This window comes from Podarcis tiliguerta (assembly GCF_965153285.1).
Source record: "Podarcis tiliguerta genome assembly, chromosome: 5".
In the NCBI taxonomy this organism is placed as follows: domain Eukaryota; kingdom Metazoa; phylum Chordata; class Lepidosauria; order Squamata; family Lacertidae; genus Podarcis; species Podarcis tiliguerta.
Window position 1 is genome coordinate 15,526,780 of NC_139538.1, and position 21,451 is coordinate 15,548,230.

Sequence of the window (21,451 nt, forward strand, 5' to 3'; positions counted from 1 at the left end):
CTGAAGGTGTGAATGACCAAGAGGGCGTCTGTCCCTGAGGAGAAGCCGCTGCTCCGCACAGCAACTGCCGCTCGGGGACGCTGGGTCATCGCGTCGCGTTTTTACTTGTTTCGGTTATTAAACCAAATTTAGATACCGCTGGCTACTGGAACAAAAGACTTCGAACAGTCAAAAAAATGCTAATCGAAGTGTCGGTAAAAGCAAACGAATTCAATTAAAATATTAAAGCATAAGTGCTAAAACTAGGCCTCAGGGTTAAAGTTACCATTATTTGGTAGGCTCGCTGGTACAAAAATCCCTGTACACGAGAAGCTGGAATAAAACAGGATGGCGCAATGTACACACCTGATCCTAACTCCTGAAGGAGGGGCTGCTGGTGGCTGAACCTTTTAAATAGCATTTGACTTGAACACCATCCTTTTCGGCAGATCTAAGGCAGGGCCTGCCCACCCATGAGGCAAGGTGAGGCAACCGCCTCAGGCAGCAAGATCCACAGGGACAGCAGATCCTGATGTAGGTGTTCGCTCACCCCTTCTTCCCTTGAAAGAAGGGGATGCCATTTTGTGGTTTTTCTCAGGTGCAAAAAATGTGTTTGGCCGGCCCTGAAAAGCTGCTTTCAGCAAGATCTTGTAGAACTTCTGCGAGATCTCGTCGCTGCTGCGGCTTCTCAAGTCTCTCATGGTGTGGGACACTGTCCCCTGCTGCCAGAGCCAGGGAGATGTGGCTTCCAGGTTCCTGCAAGATCGCACTGACCTCTGGCAGGATCTCACCAAGAACCCACAAGCTGCAGCCATGTGACCCCAGTAGGTGGGGGGGGGCACCTTCACATTTCGCCTCGGGAGACAAAATGGAATGGGCTGCTACTGACAGCATAGTACCCAGATCACATGAACTTCCCACTCTCTGTTCCCAGTCCCACTGAACCTCCAGAACACCTTCTTGCAGTGCTTATGGCAGCTTAAAATCAGCCAGGGCTTGACTCATCTGAGATGGGGAAAATATGTCAGTGTATCTCTGGCTGAGCCACAGTTAAGGAAGTACACCAGCAGAGCCTGGCTACCCCAGAACCTCCCAGCTCAGTCAAGAGATCCACTAGATCCTAAACCCTATGTGTCGTAAATCATCTTCGATTTTTAAAGAAAGGGTGGTACAGAAAAAGTTACAAATAAATTAATATTCATAGAGATGATAGGGTAGTTCTTCTGTTATCCTAGCCATCAGGTTTTTGAACAAAAATCTTGATTTGTCTGTAGAGGTTCTCTACAGCAATAGAATATCTGTCCCATGTAAAAGCTTATTCCTAACCATTGCAGTTTATTGTAGGAATGTTCACATTCTAGAGATGTATTGTTGCTGGGCAGGAAGGAATACAATGCGATAAGAATTGCAGGTTTTTAACTGAAGCAACAGTTGTAACGGGAAGTGGTTACAAGAGCTTACTCAAGTAACTGATTAAAACCCAACAACCTTGTTGAAATATCTGTCTAGGTTAGACAGTGGAAATTTACGTTAAAAAGTACTTGCTCTTGGTAATTCCCCAGAGAATAGCAAACAATGTATTGATATTTATTGTTCTCGACTTTGGAGAACCCATAAAATATTCCACAACTGTTAAAAATGCACAACTGTGGTGCCTGACAGGTAGTATGTATATAAATAAAGTGTAGTTTGCAGCTTCTGTCTCTTGGTCTTGCTTGACCACTGTATATAATGCTTGCCTTGCTGTTAAAGACGTTAAGGACGGGGCTGTGGTATCTCCTTTAGGGTTATAGTTTGTGGTAGAGGACCTGCTTTGTATGCAGAAGGTCCCATGTTCAGCCCCCAGCATCTCCAGGTAGGGTTGGGAATGCCCCTAGTCTGAAATGCTGGAGAGCTGCTGCCAGTTAGTGTAAACAAGCCAAGCTAGATGGACCATTAGCCTATCTCAGAATAAGGCAGTTTCCAGTGTTCCTAAGTAAGCCACTTGATGCCCATTCCCTTACTGCAAACTTAATACTTATGACTAATGGAACATAGTTCTTAGCTTTCCTGTATTCTTACTTTTCATGTAGACCTGACAGGCAGAAAATAATTGCATGTCCTTGCACACAACTCCCAAGATTTCTAAATGCAATTCCTCATGAAATGAAAACATTTGAAAAGAAGAATGGAAGATGGGCCTGTTTACACAGGCATTCCTTTGATCTATTGACCTAAGTCGCCTGTTTTAATTGATGTATTGTTTCAACTGGATTGTTTTCTTGCATATGTTAAATATGGATGTTTATGTGTGAATGTATGTGTAATTGGCTTTATACTTGTAAACCACTTGGAAGCTATTTCCACATTAAGCAGCATACAAATGTAATAATAATAATCTTAAAACTCTTCTTCAGAGAGAAAGAAAAGGTTGTAAGTCAGAGGTGGGAATCCTGTGGCCCTTCAGATGTTGTTAGACTCTAACTCCCATTGGTTCCAGCCAGTATGGGCAGTGGTGATGAACGTTATAGTCCAAAAACATTTTGAGAGCCACAAGGTTTCTTATCCCTGCTGTAAGTAGATTTGTATTCAACCTCCCTTTCCTCATGATTTCATAATTATTTGGAAATAATGAACCAAAAACCTTTCATGAAGCTTTTCCAGATAAAAAAAATGTTACTTCAAAAGCAAAGGCATAGGTACTGTTTTGCTCACTCTTCCATGAAGTCACTCTTCTACGAGCAGCACAATAATCAGGTAGCTTTTGTAGTGCCAATTTCCTTTGAAAGAGAGAGCCCATGTTCTGTTTAAAATCCTTGTAATAAAATCGTTTTGTTCAGAGGGGGAAATGATTATAGCAGGCCACAAAACAACATTCTTTGAGACCCTCAAGTCCAGCAAGTACAGAAAACATAAGCCACTGACTGTAAGTAGCTCAGCCAGAAGCAAAGAAATAGCATGGTCATGATAGACTGGTAGGGGACTAACAGAGTCTGAATTCACAACTGAATAAGTGTGTCCTGTTCCTGAACAAAAGCCTTGTGGTGAGCAGCCTAATGAATAATCCTTATTTACAGAGACAAAGACAAAAAAGGATGTACCACTTGAAATAACAGCATACAGTATATCCACAAACTAAATAAAATATTAGAATTGTCAGTTACAGTAACTTAATAACATATTTACCCATTTTGAGTGAGCAAATGCTCTTACCAATTTGTGTTTAAAATCACAGTGATGTTGCTGGCAGATGCAGTGATGTAAATACAAGGTGGTGGTAGACTGGATTGTTTAAAAGAACAAAGTCTTCATATGTTGTAACGTCTTTTGACCACTCACTTCCAGCAGTTATTCTTAGGCAACTTAAAGAATAATAATAATAATTGGAAGATTTTTCTTTTTAGGAAAACAAAATATGTCTGGACTGCAGTTTAGCTTGCTTTCTCCTGATGGGTTTCTGTTCATTTTTCCAATGCCCTTATCCTTCTAAAGCTTGTGGAAAATGCTTGTAAAATACATCATCATTTTTTTGTTTTTATTTTTATCCTAATTATTTTGCATAGATTCATAGAACTTTTGAATGGCCAGTGACAGGAGGAGGCTGAACCAATTGTTGACACACAGCAACTCTGAACGTGAATCAAATATCCAGCATAAAAATTGTGGGTTCACCAGACAGAAGGTGTCCTTGTTTGTATCCTAAGAAGGTCCCTTTTGTTTGTGAAAAAGGATGCAGTGTTGTGTAAGGTCCTGCTAACGGGAAGGAGGGAGGGATTTTTTGTCCATTTTTCTCTCTATATTCTTCCAAGCAATCTCCCAAAGGATTCCACATCCTTCTGGAGCAAAGCATCTATTCATTGCTTCAGATGCCTTGTGAAGACTTTTATTTGCCCAGGCTTTCCCTGACCCGTAAGACTGGATCTATTGCTTCAGAATTCCAGTTTTTACTTGTTCCTGTTTTTATAATGTTTTGTTTTCCCTGTCGGCAGTCCAACAAAATAGCTAGAGGACCAAGAAGAGAACAAGTATAATATCTGCAGAGCCTCCTATCCTTACAGTTGTAACCCACTTGATGGACTATCATCCTGGGAGAATCTATACCTCTTCTGATCTGCCCCCACTTGCCTTTAGCACACACAACCCAGGAATACTAAGGGCAGTAGTGGAGCAGGAGGCCAGCAGTATACAAAGCTTCCCATACAAAGTCCCTATTGGGGACTTGGGAAAACTCCCTTGATGCATTCATGTTTACGAAATAAATTGCGCAGATTTCAGTTCTTTAAAAAAATAGATTTAATAAACTGTAGTGAACACAGGTTACTTCACATTTCCAAAGTTTAAACTTTTTTTTACAAATCCACTGGCTTCATTATACTGCCTGTTCTACTGTGTCACTTGCTTCAAGTTTTCTGGTAGTTGATCAACTGGAAATCAGTCTGAGCTCCAACTACATCAGATGTATTTCCCCTGCTTTCTGCAACAATTTGTTCAACTGTTTTTGAAGTTTCAGGGTCCTGGGAGCAAGGACTGGTCAGAGCATCGTGAGGACTGTTGCACTGAAGAGGCAATGGCATATCTGGAGGAGGTTCAGAAGTCTTGCCCGCAGCAGATGGAGTAGGCATGGACAAAGGAAGATTCATCATGTAGAATACATTGCCCAGCCGCCGGGACACCTATAGAGAGAGAAGCAATTACAGTAATTACTTTTTTAAAATAATGATTACATTTGATGCCCAGCTTAACTTTACACATACATTCTATAGCAAATTGTCCACAGGACTGATAAGGACATGACATTTGGGCCTTCTAGGTCCGGGTGATCCAGCCATTTCATGGCAGCAAATTGGACTAGTAAATTAATCAGGGATGTCTTCCATTGACTCTCCCTCTCCTCCAAATCTAGGCATGGCTGAAGTGCTTTGGCACAATTTATATTGAAAAAGGAAAAGTGGCACTTAATAGCAGCGGCAGAGCAAGCTGATCTGACGCTGGGCAGGACACTCCGTGGGGCCTCCGAGGAGTCTGTCTGCCTCCTCCCACTCAGCTGCCCTACAGCTGAAGGAGAGGTGGCGGGCAAACCGTTTGGGGCAGTGTGGAGCCTGTGGGCACCCAAGCCACCGCTTCACTCCCAGGAGAAATGCATGGCTTGGGCGTGCTGCAGGCCCTGTAGTGAGTGCCACCCGCCATTTTGTCACCCCCCTCAGTGGTGACACCCAGGGCGTACCATCCCCACCGCACCCCTTTCCTCCGTCCCTGCTTAATAGTTCAGTGTTTTCCTTCTCTGCAAGTACTGCCATTTATCATGCTCTGAGCCATCAATAGTGCAAGTCATGGATTTGATCAGATAAGGTTAAAGAGAGGAAGGGAGAGAGAAGCTGAGGAGACAATAAGAGCTGCACAATGATTAAAATGAAAAACAACAGTATTTCAAGACCAATAAGGTTAATTCAAACTGACAGAAGATAGGTATGTAGGATGGACTTGCACTAAATCTTAATTGTTTGTATAGATAAAAGGGAAGTGGATTTTTATTAACCTTTTTTATTTAAAAGAACAGCCAGAGAAATAAAGGCTAAAGTAAACAATATTTTACTAGTCTGGGGAAGGAAGGAAAGGGGGTAGCTGCTTCTTTTAAAAACATTTACACGTCTCTTTTTTGGTTTTGGAAGTCAGTTTAATCATACGCGGGCTACCAAATGTGTGTGCTGCATAAAAGTTAGAGTGCAGTCTTAACACACATGCACACAGCCAGTGTTGATGACATTGGCATATACTGTGCAACATGCACATTTTGTTGTATAGATGGGAGGCATATTGGATTTTCACTCTAAATCCTGTACACCCTGTACCTTTCCCAGCTGTAATAATCTGTTAAACATAGGTTTTATTGTTAACCATGTTGTAAATGGGATTTTTGGTCAATTTTACTGGACTGGACTAATTTTAACTATTCCAACATTGGCTTTGCAATGCACACTCAGTGATGTTTCAGTCTGTAGGTTATATGTTTCTAGCTATGATTGCTATTAAAATTCAGGCAGTTTCAGTCTTATTTTGTGAATCTTGGAATGCTACTGGATTCTGAACTTCATGTTGTGCTAGTGACTCTCTGGGTCTCTTGTTCCACTTTTGCACTTCCAGTTGGGTGTGGAAACAATGAACCAAGAGCAGAGAAGCTGTTCTTTAATCATATCCTGAAAACCTATTGTGGGGATGCATGCATCTCAGTGTCTCAGCCAGATGTGGATATCACTAAGATACCCTATGTTTTCTCAGTAATATCCTAGCCTTTTTAAGCAGACCTATCTAGTCTTATGTCCAGTTACATTTTTAAACAGCAGAGTATGTTGTGAATTTAAAATGTTACAGAAATAATTTCCTACCTATCATTTGGGGTCAGGCAGAGAGCTCAACACAAGCCACAACAAGAGAGTGAAAATGCTAGACATAAACACATTTTCTAGGACACATCTTTCATTCAATATTTTGATTTTCACTATGTCTACTGGCTGTACCTGAGACCGAATCTTTAATGCAGGTCCAAGTTTTAATCCCATTGTTTCCAAAAGATGTTCTTCTGTGAGTAGTGGTAAGGTTTCTCCATCAATGGCATGATCTTTAAATATCTTTAACAAAAAAGGAAAATGTGGTTGGTGAAAACACTTTTCAATTTTTCCACATTGTGGCATTTGCCAAATCAAAATTAGCAAACACATGCTCTAAGTAGAGGAAAATATATTTGTTTAATGAAAATCACAGTCACCAGGATAAATCAACAGCACCCTTTTAATTATTTCATCAGTGTGCCAAATCCAGAGTTTTGGTATTGCAGAAAAGTATTCCAAATGCTGTCCCTATACCTGTGCAACTCTACACTCAGAGATTCACCTGAGTAGAAATAGTGCCAGAACATTTCATTTTACTGGATTTTGATAGGTAAAGTTCCACTTTTAGATGTGGGAGATCTTAGACCGACAGCCAAAAAGTAACTTAATTTTACTGATTAGTTTATGTTTTGGATTTAAATTGTAACCTGTCCAAATCTCAACAATTAGTTTTCCTGGAGTGTCACTTTGAGAAGTGAGCAAATGGAGGTGGCTAGGCTATGCCACAACTCACAACATCTATTAGAATTGTAGAGTGGGAAGGGGCCACAAGGGTCCAACCCCCTGCAATGCAAGCATCTTAGTAGTAGTCAACCAGTACTGTGCATTTTCTTGCCACAGGCATTTCATTCTCTGTGCCTCTTGGTTGGTGTCCATTAGAGGTATCACTCAGAGAGGAATTTAGCCAATGGTTCCCTAGTTACCCCAGAGAGAGCCAATGTAATGCCTTCCAGATATTGTTGTACTGCAACTCCCATGGTCTCTGACCATTGACTATGCTGATGAGAGCCAGAGTCCAACAACATCTGGAGGGTACCAGATTGGCTACCCCAGCCTTTCAATGCTCTTCTTGCATCGAGTTCCCATTAGTCTCCCATTCAAGGTTTTGACCAGGTCTGGACCTGCTTAGCTTTACTAAGGATGCAGCATCAGGTACTCTTTGATCATTTTCTGTGCCAATGTAAATAATGCTTTAGCTTTTCTTCACACTATTGGAACATTTATTCCATGGCAAGTATTTCTAAGTAGTTTTTTTAAAAATTTAATTTTTAATCAAAATATACAAAAATGTAGGGGCACAACTCCACAAAACCTGAATTAAATTAAGACCCATAAATTTCAGAGGGCAACTTAAGCCTGTTTCACACTCTCCCACTGAAAGCAATGAGACTTAAACATCTTTGTTTTTGGCTGAACCTTAGGCCAACAATTTCATATTTTGAAACCATTGATAGATCTCTTTGTAGAATATTAAACAAATATTTAATCTTTATGACTACCTGAATTGAACCTATATTATTACTTTAAGGGGAATGGTTTGGGAAGGAACAGGCCGAAAGGAAATATCTTTTTTGTAACTCCCATTGAGTCTTATGAGAACTGAATGCAACTGGATTTTCCTATACTTTTCTTCCTTTTCCTTACAGTTCTTACACCAGAGTTCTTTTTGTTGTTAGTGAAGTTTGTTGGTTAAATAAAAGAAGTCAAGCCTCCAAGAACCACCATTCTCATTAAGAAAACCTCAACTGTTGCAATAACCTGTGCATAGTCTGAACATCCTGGAAGGCTGATGATAAAACTGTATACGTCTTCAACAGTCCATTTGCGGATATCTTCAATGGCAGAAATGTCTTCTCCACTCAGAATCAGGCTGGAAGTGGCTATGGGAATGGAAGCAAAAAATAGTTTTTGCATTCAGTGAGTGGCAAGCAAATCAAATCTTAACGTGCAGGTTTTGAATTTATGTTGTATGCTAGGGGTTAAATTAGATATTACACGAAAGCTGTGTGTAAAGTAACCACAACAGCCATTTCTCCTCTTCAGAGAAATCTTGGAACAAGATGATTTGCAGCAGAGCATGACAACGGGGAGGGGGACTTAGTTCTTCTCCTGACTTCTGTTTTTGACCCCCTCAGGGTTCCAGGGTTCTGCTTTCCCTTTTCTGGTCATGCTTTGAATAAAATGGGTCACTGCACACAGTTCCGATGCAGCTTTTAGTTTAGCCATGACAATACTCTGTATCACCATTGTTCCTTATTACCTATGATTCCATGCATATGGATTTCACAACCTATATGTAACACAGACTTTAGATTTCCTGAAAAAAACAGATTACTTTTTTAAAAAGAAAGCTTCCTGTAGTTATTGTAAAAAGCTTAGTTCTTGAAGTGGCAGAATTGCACTGCATGTTGCTACCTGTCTTCCTCCTACGTCTCCAGCCATTCCCTTCTACATCCCACACTCCAGAGATTATGAACCTCTGGCCTGGAAGCCAAATGCTGCCCTCCAGGCCTCTCTGTCTGACCCTTGGGCCACCTGTTTCCCCAGCTGCCGCTGCCGCCACTTGCTTCTCCCCAGGTCATTCTCCTTGAGAGTTTATGCCTGGCTGGAACATGTTCTTAAATTAGGATAATACCCACTGCTTGCCTGGATGGGGGACAGAGAGGGATGTGTGAATGTGTGGAAACTAACCTACTGTAGAAGGTAAAATTTACATTTATTGCTCTGCCTACCTTTTGTCTCTGCTCTCATCCACCACTAGCACCCCCCCCATCAAAGTTGTTCAGAAGGGAATGCAGCCTATGGGTGGAAAAATGTTCCCCATCCTTCATTACCCATACTTCTACTGTCACCACTGTCCCAAAAAATCATTTCCTAAGGCTTTCACATTGGGCATAGCCGGGGGGTGGGGGTGGGGTGAGCAGCTGCTATTTTATCAAATAGATAAAAATACTTAACTAAAAGTAGAAATTGTAGAAAGATTTTGACAGGTATTTATGAGCACCTGAGCAAAAGAAAATTTAAAACGGCTGTTGTTGAGACATTTCATTCCGAATCTGCAAGACAGAGGAGGATGATAGGTGGGTGATCCTGCCCCCCCCCCCAACTTAAATCCTGGCTATGTCCATGGCTTTCAGGTGAGGTTTTGAAAAAGCAGGCCCATGTACAGCTCAGTGCTAAACACAGAAAACGGGTACATTTTTGCCGTTTCACTTTTAAAATAAGGTTTCCAAAGTGTGATATGCAGGTAGATTTAACTTACCTGACGGTAGCAGTGGGTTGCTGGGTACAGAGAAGCCATATGGCAGAGCAGAGAATGTGAACGCTGACGGATAAGTGTACTTCTCATCAAAGGCTGCGCAAGAACTGTTGGGATCTTTCTCATTTCCGTTGCTGCACCCATTTGCTTCGCTGGGCATTTCATGGCTGCCAGAGTGTTTTCTCAAGCCATGCTCGTATTCCTTGTCATTTTTGGTGGCTGCAGCAGAAGGCTCTGCTTGGACCTTGTTCTGTTCATGCTTGCTCAGCATCTCCGCTTCTGTTTCTTTTTTGTCGTCTTTCTCTTCTTCAGCGGTTGCGGAGGAAGGGTCTATGCTCTTGTCCTCTGCTTGGCTCTTGATGCCATTGGTGTTACACTCGGTGGCTTTGTGATTCCCAGCTCTTCTGCCAGGCCGACGGCCTCGCTCTCTTTGCAGAGTGCTGACGGGTGGGTATGGGCTGGTGGCCATCACCATGGTGTTGCCGTGAAGTTCGTCAAGAGTAGTACGATGAACGTACAAGTCGTTAGGAAGATGGCCTTCGGGTACCCTGTGCCTCCCTCGGAAAGCAACTGGGCTAGCCGGCATGCCGTGATAAAGAAAGGGGCCTTCCAGCCCCAACAATCCCTTGCGGTGAGCTTTCTCTATTTCTTTTTGTTGGAAAATGGCATTCATTTCCATCTCCATCCTATGCAATGAACATGGTATAAGCAATGAGGAATGCATAAAAGGAGATGAACTATTTAGCCTTCTCTGCTTGAGGCCTTGAGGGAGCCACTTTATGTAATGCAGCTGTTCATGTGAGCTCAGCATATGGTTAGGCAATCACATGATCACTTCACCAAAGCAGGAAAAGAAAGAGTAGCTCTCATGCTTGAACATTGACCCAACTTATATGCCTCCTTCCCAACTGAGCATAGTTCATTTCCCCACGGAGGAAGCTCAGTGTGCATAGGGCCCCCTTCAGATTAATGCAGACCATGTCGGCCAGGGGGCATGGCTGATATATGCTTCAGCGTCTAGGGGGCAGGCTCACCCAGTTGTGCCTGAGAGCACCTTCATGGATTCATACTGAATGCCTGAAGAGGAGTCATGTTGAAACTCTTAACCAGTTCCAGCCCACAAACCCAATAATACTGCTTAGCTGACTTCATACTGAGGATAGACTGCCACTACTTTTGTAGGAGGGATACAAGTCCATACTGGAACTTTAGGGTTGTGCAGTTAAAGTGTGCTGTCACTGTAACAACAACAAATTCACTTAACAAAAAAAGGCCAGGAAAGTGTTGGGGAAATGCTCAGAAATGTGTGGGATGAACAAATGAGTAACAAGAAGGCATGTAAGCACCCAACAAGCAAATCAAGATGAATAACTGCCCCGTGAACAAATCAAAAGAAATATTCAGTAAAGACAAGACATAGTCTAAACACCATGTGAACTTTGTGCAAGCAAACCAGGATAAATACTGAACAAACAGGTTACAAGGAGAACATAAGAAAGCCTGCTGGATCAGGCCAATGGCCCATTTAGTCCAGCATCCTGTTCTCACAGCGGCCAACCAGATGACCGTGGGAAATCTGCCAGGAGGCCCCAAGTGTGAAGCATGAGTAAGTGTCAAAATGTTATAGGTGCCCACTATCTTAATTCACTCTAGTAGGACAGTGAAGAAAACTAGCAGAAAAACTAAGAGGCCTGCCTTTCCCCGTTATTATTCCAAGTTCTATTGAAATTACTCTACCTGGCAATATTTTGTTTCTGAACCAATTCCTGCCGTCTGGTTACAGCTTCCATGGATTCTGGTTGGAGGAAACTATAGCCTAAAAAAAAATGGGTAGGGGGTTAAATATTATTAGTTGAATAGTTATGTCATGTAAATGCAGATTAATGCACGCAAAACAAACGCAGGGGCAGCTATTGGAGAGAAGAATAGCTACAACATGTAATCATGCAGTGATGTGCATTTTTTTAAAAAACCCTCAAGGGTTTCTGCAAAAGAAATAGGGCAAGTGAATTTCAGTTGCAGACTCGTTCACTATCTAGCAAACTTCCTGGCACTTTGCTGCCAAGGGCTGTGTCACACCACAGTTTCCCTAGCATTGCTGTTTAAGCCTGCACCTCATCTCATGCAGTGCCCTAGATGAGGGCTTCGTTCCTGGGCTTCGCAATGGGGAAATCTTAAAACTTAAAAAAGTTAAAATTTAAAAAAGCTCTGCTGTCTTCCTCTCAAAGGCCTGACCCAGTCATTGGTGAGGAGCATTTTCCCTGGCCACTAAATACCAGTTGCTGGGAATCACAGGTGGGCAGAATGCTGTTGTGCTCATGTCTGGCTTGCAGGCTTCCCACAGGCATCTGGTTGGCCACTGTGAGAACGGGATGCTGGACTAGGTGTGCCACTAGCCTCACCCAGCAGGGCTCTTCTGATGTTCTTAAGTTCCTCACTTCCTGGAGAACCAGATTGACATTATTAACAGGCACCACAATCTGAAGTATATTTTACTTGTAAAGAAGTCCCACTGATTTCCAATAGAACTTGCTTCCAAGTTAAGTGCTTGTTTGGATTGTACCATTTAAACACAAAAGTTAAGTGGTTTTTCCTACCCTTACCCCCACTGAATATTGTGAATTTTGCGGTGCATAAAATAATTTAGTGGAGCACACTGGCCACCAGATTCCACAGTTGAGGTCTGCATGCATTGCCAGTTTTCAATCCAAATCTTGCAACAGATAACTATTTGGAAAATGTTACATGGCATAAAAATGTTTGCTAAGAGGAAGAGTGAATGTATATTTTGTATTGCATCGAGGAAAAGTGAAAGATGCATATGTGTTCTGCAATCTGTCTGACAGTTGAAGAATTCCAAGCATGTGAATGGACTGTCTCAATGACCCAGATTCTGATTGCTTGTTAACATGGCACATCCTTTCCCCACAGCCTGTAATAAAGATTATGGTGTATTCAATATCCCTACCCATAGATGGCAGCCTAGCCTTTTCACATGGTCCAACCCATCATGGTTCCTACCTCTCAGGGTGTGTTTCTGGTTGTTGGACAGTGTGTTCTTAATATTTCATTGTATCTGCTAATGTTATTTACAAATGGGATCTGCAGCAAAATGTTGCACTATGGTGTGGTCCTGTTCAGTGTTCCAGCCAGCCTCCTCTATTCCATTCCCCCTCCCACCTAGGTTTCTGAACCACCCCCACCCCACCCCCCACAACTGTTAGTCAGTAGTCCATATCCACTGAGCATGCTCAGTCATTGGGCATACTACCTGCAGATGGGTGGACAAGCAACAACTGATTGGAGGGCTAGTGGTTTTTTTCTCTTAAAAAATTGTACTTCTGCAAATTATGGTGCTTTGCTGGGCCCACTGGCACCTCCCACTTGTGCATGGGAAGTACCATGTGGGGTACACAAGCTGATTAACTAATTGATGAGATGTGCATAACTTTGCAGCTATGCATTCAACAGTAGCTCTGAATCACAGAATCATAGAGTTGAAGCAAGATGTAAGCTGCCTTCATTTTCATATGTAGCAATAGCTGGTTTTCCTTACAAGTTTGTTTTTTCAGTCTTGATCCCCAAATGTAGAGGAAGACGTGGGCAGGAAGGAACTGTTTCAGGGCTTGCGCCACCTTGCCATATTCCTTGGATTCACAGCCAGCATGGCCGGTGACCAGAGGTAATTCAGCATCTGGAAGGCCACAAGTTCCCCAGCCAAGCACTATGACAACCGTTATTGATGGGTGAGAATGCTCCAGCCATCATTGTCTCTTACCTGCCCCTTGGTAAACACGGTTAGATAAAAGGTTTGGCATGGTGGCATGCTGTGGGACCGAAGGGCCAAGGTGGGAAGCTACGTGAATCTGCCTGGGATCAGCTGGTGCCAACATCTCAGTTGAAGGTAACAAATCTCTAGGATGGTAGAGAAGTATCTGGTTAAGGCAGGGACATCTTTGCAGCAGTTACTATAGAGGAAAGCTGTTCAGTTGATAAATTTATCTAACATTAATAAAAGTTGAATAAAAACAGGATGGCAAAATATTTTGCTGCCATATAAATGGCACACTAATTGGCAAAATAGACCAGACAGCCTATGGTTACTCATTCGGTATCCAGAGCCCTGGAATACAGCTATAATAAACACTTGGCAGAGCCACTGCCCCTACTGATGAGCAGATTGCCTGCCGATGGACAGAGCATGATAAGAGTAGAAAGAGACAGTGCCACAACTTGCAAAGTGGGGGGAGCCAGGGGGGGGGAGCTTAAAGCATTTTTAGAACTGCCAATCAAATATATGCTATAGTTTATGCTTAGACATTATGCAACTAATACAATAACTTGTGGGTATCAAACAAGACTGTTCTTTTACCATCCAGTGCTTATACTCTGTAGAAAACCAATGCATATTTAAAGGCTAATTTATATTAAGTATTCCAGACTCACATTTCTTACCCACCACCCATAATGGGCAAGTTCAGTAACAATAACACGTAAACCACCACTAGCATTGAGTTGTTAGAATACCCCTGCTCCCTTCACAGAGCTTCCAATCCCAGCATTTCCTGGGAAGAGGGATTCACTGTTAAACAATTTTGAGAACTGTAGCTTTATAAGAGAAATTGTGGGGAGGGGGTTTCCTGACAACTCTCAGTAACAAACTACAGTTCCCATGATTCCTTGGATAAGTCAATGCTTTTTAAAGTAGTATACCACTGTAAATATATGGTGCAGATGGGACCTTAGTTTAGTCTTGAGGTCAGCTTTTTCCATCCAGGTGTTCTCCAGATGTTTTGGATGACAGTTCTCATAATCCATAACTAGTATAATCATTCTTTAAGCATTATGATAGCTGCAGGCAGAGGATGTGTTTTTTCCTTCATGATTAATAGTTTAGGCAAAGCCTCTTTAACAGTTGAAAGAGAAATACCTTTCCATGAACCGAGGCTCAAACTGTGTAGGAATGGCTTGGATTCTCTGCTGACCTGCTCCCATTAGTTGTGGATTTACTGCCATCATCTGGTTTCTCATTATAATCTCTTGTCGCTGTCGCAATTCTAACACAAATCAGACCATGTATCTTTGAGTAAATATACATCATAGATGCCAGAAATCAGAGTCCAAACAGAAAATGATCTGAAATAGTATCTTCACCCCCTTATTTCAAGGTTCTAAGAATTCCATTGCTAAATTCAGTTGATAAATTTATCTAACATTAATAAAAGTTGAAGAAAAACAGGATGACAAAATATTTTGCTGCCATATAAATGGTATTTTATGGGATTAATTGCAATCAGTAAAATAATTTGCAATTTCCCTCACTTTTCCACTTAGATATTGTTCTTGTGCAACAGATATCAGTGTGATACCACACATAAATTACACATATAATTTAAAAACAAAGTGAATTTATAATGAAATGTGGAGAAACTTTTAATTAGGTGGAGTAGTATGGTAGCCATTGCTCTCAATATCAACCTGCCAAAGTTCTCTCACTATATCTATATCTATATCAGCTAAATCATCTATATCTATATCTATATCTATATCTATATCTATATCTATATCTATATCTATATCTATATCTATTCTATCTATCTACTCTCTCTCTCTCTTTTCTATTTTTTACCCACTCTTCACCATTAGGTCCCAGGACAATAAATTGAACTTAAATATTAAAAACCGAAATGTCACAGAATTGGGGTGGGTCCTGAAAACATGCATCTCATGTGTTAAAAGCCAGGGTAAAGATGTTTGTCTTCAACATATGATAGCATACCCCTCAACTGTTCCGATTTGAGTGGGACATCACACAATTACAGAATCACTTCTGATTGGATCCTGGAATGTTCCTTTTTTTGGTCTCATGCTCTCGTACAAATCACCTGCCTCACACCAGAGTGCGGGACCAAATGGTGGTAACTTTTTGGTCTTCTAATGTGAATGAGCTGGCTCCCACAAGCGTCCCAGTGTTGACCAGTAGGATGTTGGAGGGTATGCAACAGAAATTACATAATGAGGGCACATCTTTGGGGAGGGAATTTCACAACCTAGGAGCTGCCCCTTCCCAGGCCACTGCCTCCCCTCACTTCTAGGGGTGGTAGAACTTCCAAAAGGGGCCCTTCTGCTGATCTTAACACACAAGAGGATCGCTAGAGAAATGGGTGGTCTTTGATATATTTTGGGCCGAAATGTTGGTCAGTATTCCATCTTACCGCCTGCTGCCATACCACTTGCTAACCGGTATAAATGCTTGTCTTCCAAGGTTCCCTGTTCCCCAAGAACTGACATTTTTCTCATGTGATCTCGAGGAGTCATGTTATGGAGGGATGCAGATGGCTTTTCCACTAGTTATTGGTGAAACTGGTACGAGCTGAGAGAAAAATAAAGAGCATGATTTATAATAGAACAGATATGTTGTAAATATCAATGATACATGAGAGGAATATAAAACTGTACAGGTCCTGCTTATCTGAAGGACTACCTCCCAGGCCCTGCCAGAATGAAATCAGCTAAGAATACTGGAGGTACCATCTATATATGAAAAGTTATTTTCAGACCCAGTGTGCTTGTCATGGTAAGAGGAAGTATAACAGCTTGAACAAACAAGCAGGCTGGCATTGCACACTGGTCAAATTGCATGCATTAGACTGCTCCTTTTTCCAAAACTGTGAAGAAACAAATGAGAGGCTGCCTTAGTGTTACATATGAACCAGCGTTTATGGTTTGTTCCTCTCCAAGCTTTGTTCTTGCCATAGGCCTCAGGTTGGCAACTATGGGAAACAGGATGCCGGACTATATTGTGCCAGTCCACTGGGCCATCTAGCCCAAGAGGCAGCAACTACCTAAGGTCTCAGGCATGGGTCTCTTGTAGGCCTCCAGTTTTTGGAGGTCCTTTCCGGTACAGATGGTAGGTACTGAAAATGGAACCTTACGCATGCAGACGAGGGGATCTTCCCTGAGCTATGGCCCCTCCAGATAAGGACTGTGAAATAGCTAAGAACCTTGAAGCTGGGTTTGTGTAAAAGAATATGCACCAGCTGTCCAAGACTGCATTTGTGTAGGACTCTCTGCTGATCCTATTCCGTAAATCCGGACTGTACAGCACATTATAGGGATGAAGACAAGTTAATCTCTGCTTTTAGAGTTTTACCCTCAGCAAACCCTTCTTGGCAGCAGGCAGAACCACTCACCTAGTGCTAATTCTGTCTCGGTTTATTAGGCAAAGGGTGGAAGGGCAGAATCTTTATGGACTAAAAGCACTTCCATACAGTTAATCATGTTATGAGAGCCCAAAAGTGTGTGTGTGTGTGTGTCCATTCTGCGCAGAGGGTTGAAGAAACAGATTTTGAAAATAAACAAAAGTCTAAGCTCTTTATCTGGTGACATATGTTCTACTGTTGAAAATGCCTACTCTTTCCCCTTCAGTTAACTTTCAGTTTTATATGTACAGCCAAGGTCCATCTCTGAAACCTTTTTGGAATCTTTAGCGCAAGAGAGCATATTTAAGTGCTAACTCATGCTTTGTATTTATATAGTTGTAGGTTCAATCTTTGTGGCTCTAGTTCAGCCAGCCTGATGCCCTCCAGTTGTTTTGGACTACAACTCTCATCAGCCCTGGTGTAATGTAAGTACAGTGGAGGCATGATGATGATGATGATGATGATGATTAGTTTTGGGAAAGGAACCTTGCTGTGAACAAGATAATGACTTTGGTGTGTTCCCAGAACAAAAGGGAGCTAATGCTGATCAAAGACAGGAAGTAGAAGATAAAGGGCAGATCCACACCATACATTTAAAGAACATGGCTCCTCCTCAAAGAATTCTTGAAACTGTAGTTTTCTCCTCCCAGAACTACAATTCGCATATACTTACCAAGCCTCACTTCCCAGGATTCTTTAAGGGAAGTCATGTGCTTTACATGTGTGCTGGATGTGCTTTAAATGTATGGTGTGGATCTGTCCAAAGACAGAAATTGAGTGAGTGAAGCCGAGAATCATAGCATGCTATAGTAGATTAGGTAAGAGAGGTTCAGAGTAATGTTTCTTGTGTTTAGATTGATGGGAAAGAGATTTTAAGTAGCTTCTTCAGCAAATTCCCTGTAAGATAATGGGGATCAACAGAGAATATGCTGCCTTTAACAAAAGCTCCAGAACTTACTTCTGCACCTATCCCAACCACATTCATGCCTTCTCTCAGAAAAATACTTGAATTATTATGATGTGTATTTACATACAATCCTATAACAAAGTACTCAGGGTGGTTTACAATAAAAAGCAGGGGGAAAGACAATTTATACAAATTGATCCTCAAGCCATAAGTTGGAGTTCTTGGTTTAAATGGCTTCTGTAGTTAGTAAAGTTACATTGGTTTAAATTAATTGGGGTGAATCCAGACTTGAATAATGCTTACAGTAGACACATCACAATCAATGGGATGTAAATTTGTCATGATCCAGTCCAAGGATTCAAAATTAACTGACTTGTGGAAAGGTTGCTTGTTTTGTACCCCCACTAATAGCATCACCTCCTGGCAAATAGAAGGGAAAGAAATGGAGGCAGTGAGAGATTTTACTTTCTTGGGCTCCATGATCACTGCAGATGGTGACAGCAGTCACAAAATTAAAAGATGCCTGCTTCTTGGAAGAAAAGCAATGACAAACCTAGACAGCATCTTAAAAAGCAGAGACATCACCTTGCCAACAAAGGTCCGTATAGTTAAAGCTATGGTTTTCCCAGTAGTGATGTATGGAAGTGAGAGCTGGACCATAAAGAAGGCTGATTGCCAAAGAGTCGGACACGACTAAACAACAACAACAATAGCATCACCATGTAGAGATAATTACAGCATTGCTAACAATTAGAACTATAAATTCAACAAGCTGTTATTTTGTTTATTTGTTTAAAACATCTGTGCCCTGCCTTTCCACATTTGGCCAATCCCATTTATAAGACTAAAAATAACTCAAACACAATAAAAACAAATAACAATTTTAAATTAATGTCAATTATTCATAAATATTAGATGATAATCTGAACATTACTTCTGGTGCTAGGTTCCATATGTAAAACAACCACTTTCTCAACAGGCAACATTAAAACAACTGGCATTTTTATTACCCTGATGTTCCATATAAGTTATGATCGTTAACCAATGTATATACTTACAGCAATTGCCAAGACCTCAGTTTTGAAACTGGGCAAGATTGCATGAATATCCAAGAGCTTGTGACTTCGCTGTGGATCTTTTCTTCAGGCTGGTTGTGTCGCTTGGTTGGCTTTTAAGACACATTGGGATTAGCCCATCAAAAAACTCTTAACTAACGATGACTTTGCTTTAAATACAAACTCAATTTATCTTGATTAGCCTTCATCCCTGCCTTTAAGCCCTCCCCACTCTGACATCACAGGCCCTTCTCCCAGACCATCTCTCAGGAGGGCTGTAAAAAAACAACACATAATTACTTACAAGTAGCACATTCCACTGAGCTGATAAACCTATTTTAACATTTAACCTGTTAAGCTGGTGTTAGTCTTTAAGGCAATTGGTGCGTCCTCTGAAAATCTGAATCGTTCCTGAAATTATGCACTTGGCAACAGAAAAATGATCAGAATTGTTCTGACTGTTATCAGTCCACAATTGATTTTTTAAGAAGCTGTTTATTTCTGCCACATGACAGGTCTGTTGCCCCATAATTACTTATCCTGTTGGGCTGGAAAGATTAAAGTGCTGTTAAGCACACTGTGAGGCTAACAGACGGATCAGATGGTTATACTGCTCAAGCTCACAGTTTACTCTTTAATTCTCCCTGTCAGTTAGTTAACACCTCTCAGGCTAAACTGAGATGCTAAGGGCCTCTTCACAAGTTATCCATTTCTTAGTGAGATGTAGGGACAGGTCAAATTACCTGTTCCAGGTAGCATGACACATTACAATTAGAACTGGGGTGATTAATACTGACAACACCCCCTTGTCTGGTTTCAGAGAAGCATTCCCTTGCCAAGGACCTATAACTGGAGGCTGCAGTCAGTTGAAGACAACTTGGCCCAGCCCACGCAAGGCTAACTCTGCCCTGATCTCCCTTTTCTCAGTACAGTATTCACTAACTGAAGTCTGGCTTTGACCTTCCCCAGAAAAGACCTGCATACCTTGTTATATGCCACTTCCTACTATTACTGTACTTGCTCAAACGTCTTCTGCGTTCACCAGATTTGCATAGGAATGATGCATACTGCTTTACTGCCTGTACCTTGGATTTGTAATCAAACATTCTCTAATCAGAAGATTAATCTACTGGGTCACCTGTTATACCAGATGATGCTACCAGATGATCCTCAATTTTTGACGTCATGTGCCACTGACTCCCTAAAGCATGGGAGGGAAATGTCAGGCCTGAAAGCCAAATTCAGCCCTCCAGACCTTTCTGCCTGGCAGCGCCCCTCACTGGCTATGCACCATCCCCTCTTCAGGGGTTTTTACCTGGCTGGAAGTGCTGCTGAAATGTCATCATGTCTATTGCTTGGTCAGTTGGAGGATGGACAGGTGTTTGGGTGTAAAATGTAAATTACTGTATGAGTCTATAAGAGTAACAACCATTGTTCAGCCTTCATTTTCCTCTCCTCTCCCACCAATGCCATATGGCACTCAAAAGGTTGCCCACACGAGAATGTGGCCCTTGAGCTGGTATTGGTTCCATGTCCTAAAAGGATTCTATGCAAATTTGGGCCCCGTAGATTCATTCAGGAGAACGTAGCTGCTGGTATAATAATGCGGTCCTAAGTGTGCTCCATGCATACATGCCATCTTGGAATGCATCTAACTGAACCACAAGGTGGCATTCAGTGAAATTTTGCCCAACACAGACCCATTGAAATCAATGGACCTAACTTAGTTGCGAGGGAAGCAGGTGGCGCTGTGGGTTAAACCACAGAGCCTAGGACTTGCCAATCAGAAGGTTGGTGGTTTGAATCCCTGCAACGAGGTGAGCTCCCATTGCTCAGTCCCTGCTCCTGCTAACCTAGCAGTTCAAAAGCATGTCAAAGTGCAAGTAGATAAATAGGTACCGCTCTGGCGGGAAGGTAAACGGCGTTTCCATGCGCTGCTCTGGTTTGCCAGAAGCGGCTTAGGCATGCTGGCCGCATGACCCGGAAGCTGTACGTCGGCTCCCTCGGCCAATAAAGCAAGATGAGCACCGCAACCCCAGAGTCGGCCATGACTGGACCTAACGGTCAGAGGTCCCTTTACCTTTTTTTTAACTTAGTTGCATTTATTAATTTTAACGGGTATACCATGGGTAAAACTTAATTGAATACTTAGGGTTGCCATATTTCAAAAAGCATTTTTAAAAATGAAAATGCCAAAAGACCCAGGGCAAACCATTACCTTTGGGAAATTCCCCCTGGTGGTCACTTATGTCTGTGAAATCCCAGTAGTGTCCAGGAAAATCTGGACATATGGCAGCCCTAGAATACTACCCATTGAGCTCAGTGACTGCGGTAGCCTGCCTGGTATGGGTCTGATGCTTTGCACATCCTGTGGAGAGTGCAGGGATTGGGAGGGCAATGAGAGCCAGGAACTCATCACAGGGCCATCAGCAGGCATAGAGGCCTTCTAGCTCCATTACAGATTGATGAAGTCATTGCTGTGAGCCAAGGTCCAATAGACTCTAGCCTCGTAAAACAGGGAACTTAGGCTGGTTCCTGACAGAAACTACCATGAAATTCCGCAAGAGAGAGGCATTACCCTTCCACTATCAGATAGGTTTAGAATTAAAACAGGTTCCACACACATAATATTTGCTGCAATTGGGGGAGCAGGGACTAAATAATAAATAATGAAATGAAGCCAG

At 42.0% G+C, this 21,451-nt stretch overlaps 2 protein-coding genes across 13 annotated transcripts in view; one reads left to right on the top strand and one right to left on the bottom strand.

Annotated features, from left to right (window-relative positions):
• Positions 1–3,601: 3,601 nt before the first annotated feature.
• SAMD7 (sterile alpha motif domain containing 7) lies at positions 3,602–15,921 on the bottom strand (the record flags this gene model as incomplete). The annotated part of the gene is made up of 8 exons (XM_083442488.1): positions 3,602–4,631; positions 6,474–6,584; positions 8,103–8,224; positions 9,607–10,289; positions 11,341–11,419; positions 13,382–13,518; positions 14,534–14,660; positions 15,819–15,921. The coding sequence occupies 8 exons, from the start codon at positions 15,919–15,921 to the stop codon at positions 4,359–4,361; spliced, it is 1,635 nt and encodes a 544-aa protein (XP_083298614.1). The 3' UTR covers positions 3,602–4,358.
• The window catches only part of LRRC31 (leucine rich repeat containing 31), a 39,862-nt gene continuing 22,946 nt past the window's right edge, over positions 4,536–21,451 (top strand). For 5 of the 12 annotated variants that reach the window (XM_083442192.1, XM_083442191.1, XM_083442190.1 and 2 more), the window contains exons 1-2: positions 15,875–15,969; positions 17,142–17,230. The gene's annotated coding sequence lies outside the window, so the exon portion shown is untranslated. Of the gene's footprint in view, positions 4,655–13,175; positions 13,350–13,380; positions 13,508–15,874; positions 15,970–17,141; positions 17,231–21,451 lie in introns of those variants that run through there. The other 7 variants (XM_083442188.1, XM_083442182.1, XM_083442185.1 and 4 more) reach the window with 5 other exon arrangements.